This window comes from Sinohyriopsis cumingii, chromosome 13 (genome assembly GCF_028554795.1).
Source record: "Sinohyriopsis cumingii isolate HCF-2022 chromosome 13, ASM2855479v2, whole genome shotgun sequence".
Classification (NCBI taxonomy): Eukaryota; Metazoa; Mollusca; class Bivalvia; order Unionida; family Unionidae; genus Sinohyriopsis; species Sinohyriopsis cumingii.
In genome coordinates, this window is record NC_142973.1 from 33,705,626 (window position 1) to 33,722,029 (window position 16,404).

The following is a 16,404-nucleotide window of genomic DNA, read 5'->3' on the forward strand; positions in this document are numbered from 1 at the left end:
CTATATAAGTTGAGTCCAACTGTAAACAACATAGACCATAATATGCTGGAAGATCAGAGTCTATATTGTATCTTCTAAGAGTACTCCTTACAAACTGCATAGACCCAGATCTGCCAGTGTATTATATGATGTCAGAGTTACACCTGTGCAGGTAGCAGTTGGACTCTACATACAAGTGAGTATCATTCTCAATTGTAGCTTCAAAGAGTATTTCCACTCCAAGTACCATACACACTCACTTATAAGTCATGCACAACTGCAAAGAGCACAGACCCAGATCTGCCATTGCATAATGCACTGGCAGATCTGGGTCTATGCAATTTGTTAGGAGTAATCAGTAGAACAAACAAGACAAATAGACCCTGATCTGCTGGTATATTTTCCAAGAGCTGATCAGAGTCTTATGTTGTTTGCAGTTGGATTTGACTTTGAAGCAAGTATAGATTGTACGTTTACAATAAATGTAAACACAATTTGCATTGATGCATTGAAACATATTTGGCAATGATGGATTGGATACATATTGATGAATATGAGACACTAAATTCATGATTTGTTTATGATGTCTGATGTATAAATCAATTATCAGCATTACATTTATACCTTACATATGCTTTTATAGACAAGATGAAAATCTGCATGAAACAGTCATACATGGTAGTATGATAGAAAAGTATACATAGTCACATATGGTAGTATGATAGTAAAGTATACATAGTCACATATGGTAGTATGATAGTAAAGTATACATAGTCATACATGGTAGTATGATAGTAAAGTATACATAGTCACATATGGTAGTATGATAGTAAAGTATACATAGTCACATATGGTAGTATGATAGTAAAGTATACATAGTCACATATGGTAGTATGATAGTAAAGTATACATAGTCATACATGGTAGTATGATAGTAAAGTATACATAGTCATACATGGTAGTATGATAGTAAAGTATACATAGTCATACATGGTAGTATGATAGTAAAGTATACATAGTCACATATGGTAGTATGATAGTAAAGTATACATAGTCACATATGGTAGTATGATAGTAAAGTATACAGTCATATATGGTAGTATGATAGTAAAGTATACATAGTCATACATGGTAGTATGATAGTAAAGTATACATAGTCATACATGGTAGTATGATAGTAAAGTATACATAGTCACATATGGTAGTATGATAGTAAAGTATACACAGTCATATATGGTAGTATGATAGTAAAGTATACATAGTCATATATGGTCATCATAATCTTATCATCAGTCAAAATTTACTTTTAACAACCTCCATGATTACTCATGCCCTCACTTGTATCCATTTTTTCAAACAACTTAAAAGTATACCTACCTCTACCTGAGCATCCTTTGCTTATGAAGGAGTTATCACACAAAATCGACCCCCACCCCAAACAAATGCCATAATTTGATGTCTTAAATCTCTCACTATGATAATGATACTACAAGAAGGTCAGGACCTGCAAGTGGAATCGATGCTTACAGGAAAAATTTAAACCAAAGCTTTAAACAAATGTGTTGACATCACTGACATCATCAGTGATGTCAGTGATGTCAAAAGTGATGGAAAAGTGACAGTGGTGCCTCAGTTTCCATTAAAGTAAGTTTGACAACACTACGACTTAATCTGCTAAGCATGGCTTTAATATTTCTACTGACTTAAAACAATTCAATTTCTGAAAGACTTGCACATTTTGTCCACTTACATTTTACAGGAAGATATAAAAAAAGAAAACAATTTTTGTACCACTCTATTTACCATTTTTCTTAATCTTCATCAATTTTCTATGCTTATATTAATGTATGATGTTTAACAATTATGATCAACAATATATGTCATAGTATTGTATGTAAAATAATTTCACAAATTTGTTCTTGGCTTTAGAAGAATCAGACTTCTATATATCACGTATACTCGATTATAAGTCACTTCCAAATGTAAACTGCATAGACCTAGATCTGCCACTGCAATGTGCCAGCAGATCTGAGTCTATATAGTTTGTTAGAAGTAATCAGTAGAATGAACAACACACACCCTGATTTGCTGTCATGTTAAATTAACAGTAGATCATCTATGTTGTCTGCAGTTTAACTTATAAGTGAGTATATATGGTAAGCAAAACATAGCATTTTACTGTTTTAAAAAAAATCCCGTAATGATTGGGAGAAGAAATCAAAATCTATATCTACATCAAAACTGACTATAATTTTGTTCAGAAAAATATATAAACGTATAAGATATATACATATAAAATATATACACATCAAAATAATCCCTTTCAGCACAAAAAATTCATGGTGAATCACTTTTTTGGTATCATTCAAGTGCTCATGTCTTCTTGTGTAAACATTTGAGATCAGAGAGAGACATTTATTACCTAAAACTAGGGCCATAAGGATGAAGAAGGCTAACACTATGTGCCACTGCTACTGCCACAGCATGGCACATAAACAGTTTTGCTACAAACAGGACAGATAAGCACATGAATGAGAAGGAAATGCCCCTTTTTTAAATAACTAGATATAAAAATACATTCATCAATTTTAAATAATTACCACAGCTTACAGTGTACAAATTCAGCCAATCTGACCTATGCATTCGAGAGTTTCTATATGCAAAACAAAGCAACCAAAGCCCTATAAATTGACCAATGGTTGAGAATGAATGGACAATTATATATTTTTAATAAATATTTCCTTTTATTTTGACTATTTATCCTTTAAATAACGAGCTATATTTTACTGAGTAGCATGCTTTCGACAAATGGCATAACATATTTATCTCCCTTTATCTCTTAATATCAAATACTGTACAAACCGGGCAATAAATGTAAAATCATAAAGGTATTCTTGCTGGATAAAATGTATAATCTATATGACTGAAACTTTAAGAGGCTAACAAGATTAAATTCTTTACAATGATGGCAATTTATTTTACAACATTAGGATGAAAATGTGTCAATAAAAGTGAGCATGCAAAGATTTTTAATTTAATTAAACGTCCTTGTCAATGAAAATTCAATGTCAGCTAACATACAGTCAGATAGATTTTGGCTTAAACTTTACCTAGCTTCTTTGTGCTGAAAGCCATCACATTTATATACACATAAATTCTTCAATGAAAATATCAACTGTAAATCAAAACATGTTCACAATCATAAATTTTCACAACTTAGCAAGAAAACTGAACTTTGGAAAATATTATTTTCTGTAAGATTTTCTGGCAAGATAGTATGTTCATTTGACCAACAATATGCAAAATAATTATGTTCTATACACATCCAATTCACCCGAGTTGTGAAAATTCATGATATTGTAAATCACAATATACAGTATTAGCAAACACAGAATTTATGCAAACTTAGTAATCAAACTAATTTTTGCAAAAGTTCTCTTCATGTTTACAATTCCATGACAAAAAGTTCATATTATGATATAAAAAAGCTGGTTGGATGATATTGCAAGTTTCAAAACCTTGGATCAATATTAGCAGTGGTAATGTAATAAGGAGCATTATCTACTAAATGCTAAATTAATGCAAAAGCAAATGGACATATGGATGCTATAAAGAAATTATTTATGATATTTTATCTTGCACATTTAATCATTGTTTACAAATCGTAGCATTTGAGCACATATAAAATTTATATACATAGCAAAATACCATTACCATTTCTGCCAATTAGAAACCTGACAAAATTCTGTCACTGATATGCTGAATCAACAATTTTTGCAAGACCTTTATTACACTAAAATATTGTGACTTACAGTGATGTGTTGCAGTTTACAGTATTCCCTAAATTCTGCTCTAGCTGAACAACTCTGATGAAATCATGGCTGTTAGATAATCAAGTAAACTGTCAGATAAATAAAAGCTGCATTCCATGTGAAACGGGAGCCCACTGGTGTCAGATTTGTAATCTAAAGGTTACATACCCAGTACCCACCCAGACCAGCTTGGGTCAGATGCCTTGGTGTGCCCTTGGAAAAATCACCTTGTCCCCATTTTCTCAACATGATATAGTCATTGATATGCTAAACAAGCTGCTAAAACCAACTAAACCATTTGAGATGATGTATCAACCACTCCGGTGGCCTAGTGGTTAGAGCGTCTGCCTCAGATGCGGGAGGTCTTGGGTTCGATCCCCGGCCGAGTCATACCAGAGACTTACAAAAATGGTGCTAACAGCTGCCTCGCTTGGTGCTCAGCATTAACAGGTTAGTGTTAGGACTGGTCGGCCTGGTGTCAGGATAATGTGACTGGGTGAGACATCGTGCTACATGTCTGTGGCATGATGCCCCAGTGCTAGACATCACTATAAACTGCCACACTGCAGATATCGTAGCGATATGGCTGAAAAATTGTTAAAGCTACATTAAAAAAGTCCAAATTACACATACACTTACACTGAGATGATGTATGAACTATCTCTGTTCTACTCAAAAAGGACTGATGGGAGCAGTTTAGTACTCCATTTGAGACAATTTGTTGAGTCTAAATGAGACACAGCTAGATACTATGTTCACTAAGGGTCAAACTGTGTGCATCATTTTTATAAGACAAATATTCTGACGTGAGAAATAGCAAACAAAAGCTTTTCTCTTTTTTGAAATACAATTTTGGAGTAAGTTCAGGTATTTCTCTGCGAGACCAGTCAAAGTACTAAAAATAAAAAGCTTCCTTATAATTTACATAGATTTCAAACAAAAAAGTCATCTTTTTTTCACTCAACATGACCCACTCATGTAATATACGGAACCTTGTGCAGAACCACTACCTGTTTAACATAAAATATTTCTTAGAAATAAGTTATCCTACATTAAATCCAGTTCTTTGTATCTTAAGCTTTTTTGCACAAGACCAATTCTGTCTGCATAAATCAGCTTTTCTGAGTGACAGCCAGTTAAAATTTATGGCCATATTTGTTTGTAAGATCAAAACAGCAAACACGAGATCCAGCCTTATTGCAAGATAGTTGTATGTAGGAGATATAGTGCTTTTTTCCCCCAATGTGTGATGCAGCTTTTGTTGATCTGATGTTACGATTGGTTGAACCTGTACATCTCCACCACCATCATCCCAAGAATGACGATGATAATGATGAAGAGTGTTACCATGACAAAATCAGGGTTGATCAGCCAGAGCAGTAACCGTCATACGGTCTCTATGGACATTTTGAAAGCCGTTGATGAGCTCTCACTGGTGCCTGAATTACTTGCTGGGCTTATTCGCCTTCTTCCAAATCGTCGTTGTGCAGCCTCAATCTGAAAATATTTCAAATTGTACACTTTACTTTTTAATGCAAAAAAAGTGACATAGGGATTTATAAACCCAGACTTAGAATCAATAAATACAACCTAAATAGATTTATCTTTGAAGTTGCAATAGCAACACCCATGAAATACCTAGGAAAAAATGTGCAGACAGAAGTGAAGGTGACTTATAACAATCAAAGGATTGTAAAAGGTCTGCAAATGCTAAACTACAACAACTTTCACAAAAGAGGATATAACTCATGCATGAATCCATATGGTAGCACTCTGAAAAACCTGGAAGACCAAAAACGTCAAGATAATCTTGGGACACAGCTTAAGCTATCGACTTATTATTGATAGGTAAGTTAAAACATAAAAATCAGAATTTTCAAATTAATCCAGTGGGCTATTCTACTTTTCCCAATAAATATCAAAACAACAAATTCTTAACAACAACTTACCTTACTAGGCAAACTCAAGAATACTTTTCCCACTAATGTCCAAGTAATTACCTGTAACTCACAGTCATTGACATATTCGTTCACACTATTGTCCATGGCATTCACTTATTCATTCTCACTAATATCCATGTAACTACCTGTAACTCATAGTCATTCACTTATTCATTCCCACTAATGTCCATGGCATTCACTTATTCATTCCCACTAATGTCATTGTAATTACCTGTAACTCACAGTCATTCACTTATTCGTTCCCACTAATGACTATGGCATTCACTTATTCATTCTCACTAATATCCATGTAACTACCTGTAACTCATAGTCATTCACTTATTCATTCCCACTAATGTCCATGGCATTCACTTATTCATTCCCACTAATGTCATTGTAATTACCTGTAACTCACAGTCATTCACTTGTTCATTCCCACTAATGTCCATGGGATTCACTTGTTCATTCCCACTAATGTCCATGGGATTCACTTATTCATTCCCACTAATGTCCATGGGATTCACTTGTTCATTCCCACTAATGTCCATGGGATTCACTTATTCATTTCCACTAATGTCCATGGGATTCATTGTTCATTCCCATAATGTCCATGGGATTCACTTATTCATTCCCACTAATGTCCATGGCATTCATTGATGTTAATAATATGTGGCAACATAAAATTCAAATTAAGTGCTATATTCTGATTCCCAACTTTTACAAAACTGTTATAAAGACAAAATCTGGATTTAGGTATTTCAAAATAATTTAATGATGGGTTTAGTCATAATCTGAAAGATAAAAAAAATTCTATTAAAATGTTTCTTCAAAAATACTTACCCAATCATAATACCTTAGGAGAACTACTACTACCCCACCCCCAGCCCTCCCAGGGTAAAACTTTTTAGTAAGGTGGCAGGGTACAGTTTCGTAAATTGGCCACTGTCAAATTTCTTAAGGCTATGGAGTGATTTTTTCAGCTATTATTTTTTACTAATTAAAGATAAGGATATATTTGTGAACTAGATGTTTCGGGCTTGTGTTGTTCTTGAAATTGATGTCAGGCATGTACACCTTCCATAGTTACTTTGCATTATGTTGATAGTGAAATACCAATAGCTGGCTAGGAAGAAAAGCTAGCCTCCCATAGCAGCAAACATATGGGTTTGGGGCAACTTGGATGACAGCTATTTTCAACTGCATCAGCCTGTTTGGTACACACTGTTTTGCAGAACTGTCACCTAGGAAAAGGGCTTGTGTTTGCACTGTGAGCATCACATGGTGTCAAAAATGACCTTAAGACATGAAAATTGTCAGTAGAAATTTGGGGTTGGGGTGCATAAACTTCTTTTGCTATGAACTGCCATTGACTTCCCTGCTCAAGTGGATAATATACTTATGCTTTCTTTTAATATAGGTATCCAAAAATATGGACCTTTTTGACCTCACTTGTGCATTTGATTATTTTAATGATTCTTTTATGCTAGGTCTCTGATTGCGGCATTGAATTTGTACATAAAAACTGCCCCCTTAGAGTTGTATGTAGTGCTCTTTGGAAAGGGAGGTAACTGTGTTTTGTACCTCAATGTGAGAACTGTTTACATCATGACAAAGTAGCATATTTTGGACTTAACTTACTAAATATGGGGACAAAATGGTGACTATACTGTATTGTCTTTCTTTTTGTGTAATTGTCACGGTTTGCATCTCTATTTTTATGAATATTATCCACATTTCAATACAGACACAGATAAACAACTGCATAGCATGTCAACATGTATTTCTTAAAAGTAATTTAACTCCACAGGAGCAGAGAGAATTCAGAGGAATCATACATAAATATACTGTTGTGAATGCTGAATGTCACCAGTGGAACGGTCTTAGAAATAGTGATGCATATGGCATATTGCTTGTTATATACTGGTGAGAAGAATGAAAGTTTAACATACCAACATAGTTTCTACCTTCAAGACCCCATCGTGAAGTTAACATAAAAGATTCATATCTCACCCATAGGTGATAATAGAAAATGTTTCAATGTTATGTATATATCTTGAAATTTCTAGGTTCAGTAAACGAAGGGGGAAAAACTTAAAATTAAGTGGCAGTTTCATGCATTTAACAATACACACACAGTTTCTCCTCTGAAATTCTAATGTTTTCACTGTATGCTAAAAGTACATCAATATCACTTGTTTCTTTTCTTTTTGCAGGTCTCAGATTGAATGGTAAAAGATTAGAATTAATTGGTTAGTCATGCTGAAAGAAACAATAGCTTGAATCTCATCCAGATACTCATTCTGATCTAAGTGCACAAGAGAGTGACTTTGACAGACATATTTAGCTTCTGCAGGAGTTGTTTTATGGTAAATGCTTATTAAAAGCCAAGCAGGTGAAATGCTTTCTACCATGAACTGAATTTTCCACTGTAAATATTTGTTCTATAAAATATCTTACTATTTACTATGATTTGTAAACTCCAGAAATCATTTAAGTCAGTTGTAAGTGAATTGGTGGCTGAGAAGACATTTCTCTGTTAAATTGTATTGAGTAGTTGTACATGTATAGTAAATTCCAGTGGCTATGTATCAATGAATTTATTTGATATGTCACTTTGTAAGTTTAACAGGATCCCACACATCAGTATATCAATATTCCAGCATGGTCTAATGCTAATTGATTAAACTTTGATCTCTCCAGATTAGCTAGACTGTTGTTGTGATTACACCCCCCCCCCCAACACACACACACACACCCAACATTGATGCTGCTATTATTATCTCCAGAATGACAAAATGATAATGAAAGGTTAGAACTGCTTGTTTTATACCAGTCTAGAAGTATTTCTAAAGCACATTATTTACTTAAATATGTGATTTCTGTAAGTTTGCTAGAAGAGTTTATAGAAACTTTTCAATTTTGTCACTGACAACTAACATAGCATTTTTGTCATTCACTCTTAAAATTTATAACTTCCAAATCTCTTCTTGACATTCATGAAACATTGTAAAGGAATTTTGATTCTGTCCTGATGCTATGATGGTAAACAAAGACCAAAAGCACTGTAGGTTGCAAAGAATCTGAAAACTTTAAAAAAAATGCAGTCAGTCATAACTCACAATGTAAATAATACAGTGTTTTTTGTTGCAAAGTAGTCACTTTTCTAAAAGCGTAATACCATTTTTAGTTTTGCACACAAACAGTTTTCCTTTATACCATTTTACTAGATAATATCTAAATATGTGATATGTACAATTGAGGACGTAAGCAGTCCCTAAATGTTTGTAACTTGTCAGATTGTGGAAGCAATTACAATTAGAATCTTCTGTAAACAATGATCACATGACCTGGCAGGTGATGTAATAGAAAGAGGATGACAGAACTTCCATGAGAGTGGGTTAAAAACTTCTTCAGTCCAAGGCTGCAAGGCAGAATTTCACACATCACAGTAAGATCTAATAACAACAAGGAAACTTGAGGGACCAGTTTCATAAGTTTTGGATTAAGGTAGTGAAGCCGATGTCTCTTGTGCTACCTGTGAAGTAGTTGGAAAAAATGTTGAGGATGTTGGCTCACTACACATGCTGCATGTTATGAATTAAATCCCATTACTTCTAAGGTGATGCTAAGAAGAAGCTCCCTTTGGGTTGCAGGGGTTTGAAGAGGACTGAAGAGAGATCTCTTAGAAACTGAGGCACCAAGATGGCAGAAGTGACTCAAGGTACTATGTAGGTTAGACTGATCCAAGAGGATGTTTATATAAACTGGAATTCGTCCACAGGATGTGCATGGAAGGACTATGTGGGTTAGACTGATCCATGAGACTACCTGCATAGACTGTGCATAATCCACTATGTGGGGTCTCATGAATTGGGTTCTTGGGTACCGTGGCACTAAACTGGGCATCATATGCAGGAAGTATAGCACAAAACAAGTTGTGGAACTGGACAATTTCATTTTTGGTGGCTCATAACACGTGATCGATTGTGGTTATGGCCTTATGTGATCAGAGTTAAATGGCCAAGTCCTGTTGTGAAGGAACAAGGCAGGCATGATGTCATCCAGTTCTTGAGGTTCAGACAGGGTAAGGGATATTGATCCACATAGCCAGTCTGTAATTCTGATATGCAAGGCTAACTGAGGCTAATGATGCTCCCCATCATGCTCCCCAGTAAATGATATAGTTTTGAACCCTTGCATGCCAGCTGATGTTTTCGTCCCTCAGGCTATGCTTCTGCACCTTCCCCTTAGTGCCCAAAGTTACTGCCCACTGATGTCTGACCATATTATGCAAGACTGACATGGTCTAAATCTACAAGACAAAATAGAGCAGACAATATATGCACATAGCGTAGTAAGTGTCTTGCTTTATGAACTTATGAGTTACCCACTATGATAAATACATGAAAAGAAGTGCATACAGTACAGGTAGAGAACTAGGTAGAGAATTAGAGATTTGCTACTAATATTGACAAAGTGGATGCTAAATAATCAATTCTAGTAACAAGTAACCTGTGGAAATGTCTATATAAGTAAAATCACTGAAGCAACACTTATAGTAATTACATGTATGAGCTGGACAATATTGAGTAAACCATGTAAACAAAATTCATATGTACTTGTCCAACAAAGGAGGAAGCTATACAGTAATATAAATGAGTTTTCTATATTATGCACAAAACCTGCACTGAAGTGTCATTACTGATAATTATGAAGTCGATCCTAAAATACCCATTATGAGACCAAGTTACCTTTAGGAAATGCCCAATTATGTTCTATATTGGTAAAATCAGTAAAGTGACATCTATATGACTATCAATTAAATGCTAAGACAAGATAATATAGAAACTTACCTGTATGTATATTGACTTGGTGGAAATTATACAGCAATACAAAATGAGTTTTCTATATCACACCCATTCAGGTATTTTATCAATATTATTACAGCAATGTGAGAGGATGTCATCGTGACCACTGGATGTATTTACCAAAGGTGTTTAACTGTGTGAAGATGGCAAAGTGGTAACATAGAAAGTTAGGAAACTTTGTCAGCAATAGGAAGAAAAGAAATGTTGGAAATTTACAAATGGAGCATACTTCCCTTAGAAAATCAAACTCCTCCAACTTGTTTTATGGCAGAAAACTTACGAGCTGCTTGTATGGATTTTGTAAGGCTTCTCTGTCTGTAGAGAGTGTGCTACTTGGCATGAGCAGAAGTAATAACTGACAATTTCATGGGATTTGGCACCAATCCTGGTATGAAGGGGAGATCACTCTAACTGCCACCAAGGTGGGCAGATAACTTTTAGCTTTTTAGGTAAAAAGTTTTGACATGGGAGGACTGGATTTGCTAGGTAGTAGTTCTCTTAAGGTATTATGACTGGGTAACATATTTTGAAGAAGAAATGGATTATCTTTATCAGGGGTGCCATCCACAGCATGAGATAACTAAAGAATGAAGGTCTCTGACATAAATAAATCAAAGACATTTTTTATTTGAATACTTACCTTGTCAGCAAAGAATGAGGCAATGGTGAAAAGAACCAGCATACTCAGAGCTACTTGAGTCCAGAACTTCAACCAGTCACGGTACTTCCTCCTGAAATATAGATTCAATGTCTTAAGTTTGAATGGTATAAAGTTTAAATTGGTTTAAACGAATTCATAGAAACAAGAATTGTTATGACAGTGTACATGAATTCTAAAGCATAAATGTTCGATAAAATAACGTTGATGTCAACATCATAAAGGGTCTTACATTTAAAAATACTTCCCTGCCCTCTATAAAGAGGTGGACTTCTAAAAAAATAACTGATGATTATGAATCACATTAGCATCTAGGGGTCTTTACTTACCCCATGAAATCCACTAAGGGGCATTGCCCCCTGGACCCCAAGCACAGAACAATGTCCCCAAATATTTATTCTGCCTATTTCCATTTTTTCTCCTGATACTTGGAACCTTTTTGGAAACCTCTGGGGAGGTGATGATTATGGCATGCTGATTTGCATCTTCTTATCACCATGTACTCTTTTTATGTGCTAAACGCAGGTTCTTATCACCATGTACTCTTTTTATGTGCTAAATGCATTTTCCTATCACCATGTACTCTTTTTATGTGCTAAATGCATGTTCTTATCACAAAGTACTCTTTTTATGTGCTAAATGCATTTTCTTATCACAAAGTACTCTTTTTATGTGTTAAATGCATGTTCATACCACCATGTACTCACTTTATCTGTTAAATGCATGTTCAAACAACCATGTACTCAATTTATGTGCTAAATGTATTTTCTTATCACTATGTACTCTATGTGCTAAATGCATCTTCTTATCACCATGTACTCATTTTATCTGTTAAATGCATGTTCATACAACCATGTACTCAATTTATCTGCTTAATGTATTTTCTTATCACCATGTACTCTATGTGCTAAATGCATCTTCTTATCACCATGTACTCATTTTATCTGTTAAATGCATGTTCATACAACCATGTACTCAATTTATGTGCTAAATGTATTTTCTTATCACTATGTACTCTATGTGCTAAATGCATGTTCATACCACCATGTACTCTTTTTATGTGCTAAATGCATTTTCTTATCACCATGTACTCTTTTTATGTGCTAAATGCATGTTCATACAACCATGTACTCAATTTATGTGCTAAATGTATTTTCTTATCACTATGTACTCTATGTGCTAAATGCATTTTCTTATCACCATGTACTCTTTTTGTGCTAAACGCATGTTCTTATCACCATGTACTCTTTTTATGTGCTAAATGCATGTTCATACCACCATGTACTCTTTTTATGTGCTAAATGCATTTTCTTATCACCATGTACTCTTTTTATGTACTAAATGCATGTTCATACAACCATGTACTCAATTTATGTGCTAAATGTATTTTCTTATCACTATGTACTCTATGTGCTAAATGCATTTTCTTATCACCATGTACTCTTTTTGTGCTAAACGCATGTTCTTATCACCATGTACTCTTTTTATGTGCTAAATGCATGTTCTTATCACCATGTACTCACTTTATGTGCTAAATGCATGTTCTTATCATGTTCTTATCACCATGTACTCTTTTTATGTGCTAAATGCATGTTCTTATCATGTTCTTATCACCATGTACTCTTTTTATGTGCTAAATGCATGTTCTTATCATGTTCTTATCACCATGTACTCTTTTTATATGCTAAATGCATGTTCTTATCACCATGTACTCTTTTTATGTGCTAAACGCATGTTCTTATCACTATGTACTCTATGTGCTAAATGCATGTTCTTACCACCATGCACTCTTTTTATGTGCTAAACGCATGTTCTTATCACCATGTACTCACTTTATGTCTAAATGCATGTTCTTATCATGTTCTTATCATCTTGTATTCTTTTTATATGCTAAATGCATGTTCATATCACCATGTACTCTTTTTATGTGCTAAATGCGTGTTCATATCACCCAAGTACTTGGTTTATGTGTTAAATACATATTTATATCACACATGTATTTATATGTGTAAAATACATATTTATATCACACATGTATTTATATGTGTAAAATATATATTTATATCACACATGTATTTATATGTGTAAAATACATATTTATATCACACATGTATTTATATGTGTAAAATACATATTTATATCACACATGTATTTTTATGTGTAAAATACATATTTATATCACACATGTATTTTTATGTGTAAAATACATATTTATATCACACATGTATTTTTATGTGTAAAATATATATTTATATCACACATGTATTGTTTATTTGTGTTAAATACACATTTACTTCACCCATGTACTCTTTTTATCTGTGTTAAATGCATGTTGATGTCACCCACGTAGTCTGTTTATCGGTGTCAATTAAATTAAATGTTTATGTTTATGTAGTTTGGTTATCTGTGTCAAATGTGTTAAATACATGTTTATGTCATCCATATATTCTGTTAATCTGTGTTAAATGCATATTTATGTCCCCCACCTACTATGTTTATCTACATTAAAGACATGTTTATGTCTCCCAATTTACTTTGTTTATGTGTCAAATGCATGTTACTGTCACCCATGTACACTGTTTATCTGTGTTAAATACATGTTTATGTCACCCATGTGTTATATTAATCAGTTATAAATGCATGTTTGAAAGTAAAAAGCACTGACTCCAGACTTCCAACAAAAGCAAACTGCATAGACCCAAATCTTGCAACAAAAGTAAATAGTGTAAATCCAAATATGTAAACAAAAGCAAACTGACTATACAAGCTGACAGCACAGACCTAGACCTGCCATCAAAAGCGAACAGTGCAGACCCAGACCTGCCAGCAAAGCAAACAGTGTAGACCAAGCTCTGCCAAAAAAGCGGTGTAGACCCAGTTCTGTCAATAAAAGCAAACAGCATATATATGATCTACCAACACGAACAAACACCACTGACCCAGATTTGCTAATGAAAGTAAACAGCATAGACCAAGATCTACCAGCAAAATCAAACTGCATACACCCAGCTCTGATAGCTCGTAATGTGTTAGTAGGTCATGTTCTAAGCTGTTCTATTTTACTTTTTTAAATTATATGCCCTACAAACAGCCTACAATCAGATCTACTGTAACATAATGTGCCAGCTGGTCTGGTTCTAAGCTGTTCACTTGAAATGAAAGTATCCCAAAAGTACAGACCCTAATCTGTCAGCATATAATGTAATGGCAAGTCTAGTTCTACAGACATCATTTAAATCAGATGTTTATCAAACAGAAAGACCCAGATCTGCCAGAACATAATGTAATGGCAGGCCAAGTTCTACACTGGTAACTTTAAATCATACTTCCATCAAACAGAAAGACCCAGATCTGCCAGAGCATAATGTAATGGCAGGCCATGTTTTACACTGGCAACTTTAAATCATACTTCCATCAAACAGCAAGACCCAGATTTGCCAGAACATAATGTAATGGCAGGCCATGTTCTACGCTGGTAACTTTAAATCATACTTCAATCAAGCAGAAAGACCCAGACTTGCCAGAACATAATGTAATGGCAGGCCATGTTTTACACTGGTAACTTTAAATCATTCCATCAAACAGAAAGACCCAGATTTGCCAGAACATAATGTAATGGCAGGCCATGTTCTATGCTGGTAACTTTAAATCATAATTCAATCAAGCAGAAAGACCCAGATTTGCCAGAACATAATGTAATAGACTGTTTGCATTTTGGTTCTTCTTGTACATGAGTAAATAATTTAACCTTCATTGTGCCTATTAAATTTATTGATTTGAGAATCCAGTAAAAACCAACCAATTATGACATATTTCTCCTACAATTTACCCTATACTTTGGGTGGGTTCATTCATGTGCACTAAACCTTAACATGACACAGTTTTGCCTATAACATAGCTAAGCATGCATCATCAGAGATCATGGGAGACAATCCACTATGCTCTATTTTACTGCTTGCTGCCTCTGACAGGATTTCTTTATTTCTCATGAATACACATACACAAAAAAAAGTGTTACCAAAAACAGTATGAAACAAGCTCTTACACATTAATTAAAGTGCCCTTTTATCAACCAATAAGGAATGGCATTTGAAAATGAAACTTTGTTTCATTCAATGTGCATGAAAGGTCATGTTGGGCCAACTTTCTGAGAAACTTTCAGTTGGGGTCGCAACAACTGGTTAAGCAGATTTATGTGTGTTTTATTATAAACAAGGAAATCTTACTGCAGGATGCTACAGGTGAAATACGAACATAGTGGATTTTACCTTGTGGCTTGTAACAAAATTATATTATGACACTGCCTTCAACATGGTATAATTTTATGGCACCCATGAACCATGTTATAAAAAGAAAGTTCTGTACCTACCGTTCCATGAATTCAATGTGGCTTTGCCCATAAAAAGGATACAATTTAACATGGCATAATTGTATGGCACCAATTAACTAATGTAAAATCTGTGTACTTACCATTCCCTGAGTTCATTAACATGAAGGAAACGATTCCTATAATCTCTAGGCAACTCAAATTGAGACTGCAGGGGGAACAAGGATTCATAGAAATCTTGTAGTATGGCTTTTACCTGCAAAAAATGAAAGGAAGAAGAAAAAAATGAAAACAGTGCAGATGTTATTCAGCAGGTTAAATCTATGAATTTTAACAGCCATGAATAAGAAAAGAAAATTTTCAAAATATTGTGTTCCAGATGCAGTACAGTGGATACATGTGAATTCTGTCCGATGGTGTGAGAATTTAATTGTAGCAATATGCTGAATTAATGTGCATTACCATATATACTCATGTAAAGGAGGAAGAACCAGGGAAAACCCTATGGAAAGAACCACCAAACCACAAGAAGCTACTGGCAAGCTTTCTCACATACCCACATTGGCTGAATCTGAGACTCAAACCCACGCAGACAGAGGTGAGATGGCAGTGATCCATAACGGAGAGTGCTTTAGACCACTCTGCCACTCAGGGCCCCAGATAGCTATATGTGAAATATGTTCCCCATGAACCTGTACAATACACATAAATACCTGACAATACAAGTAAATACCTGACAATACAAATAAATACCTGACAATACAAGTAAATACGAATATATAATGACTTTGAGTCAAGTCCAACTGCTAACAGCAAAGAC

The 16,404-nt window shown here is 34.5% G+C and overlaps 1 protein-coding gene across 2 annotated transcripts in view; it reads right to left on the reverse strand.

The window, feature by feature from the left end:
• Positions 1-16,404, reverse strand: part of LOC149785176 (N-acetylglucosamine-1-phosphotransferase subunits alpha/beta-like) — a 141,833-nt gene that overhangs the window by 1,741 nt on the left and 123,688 nt on the right. For both annotated transcript variants that reach the window (XM_089978975.1, XM_089978974.1), the window contains 3 exons: positions 15,728-15,840; positions 11,240-11,330; positions 1-5,288 (listed from right to left, as the gene is read on the reverse strand). The exon at positions 1-5,288 is cut by the window's left edge and continues 1,741 nt beyond it. In XM_089978975.1, the coding sequence (XP_089835101.1) occupies positions 5,178-5,288; positions 11,240-11,330; positions 15,728-15,840 (315 nt within the window). In that variant the 3' untranslated portion in view covers positions 1-5,177. The remainder of the gene's footprint in view (positions 5,289-11,239; positions 11,331-15,727; positions 15,841-16,404) is intronic.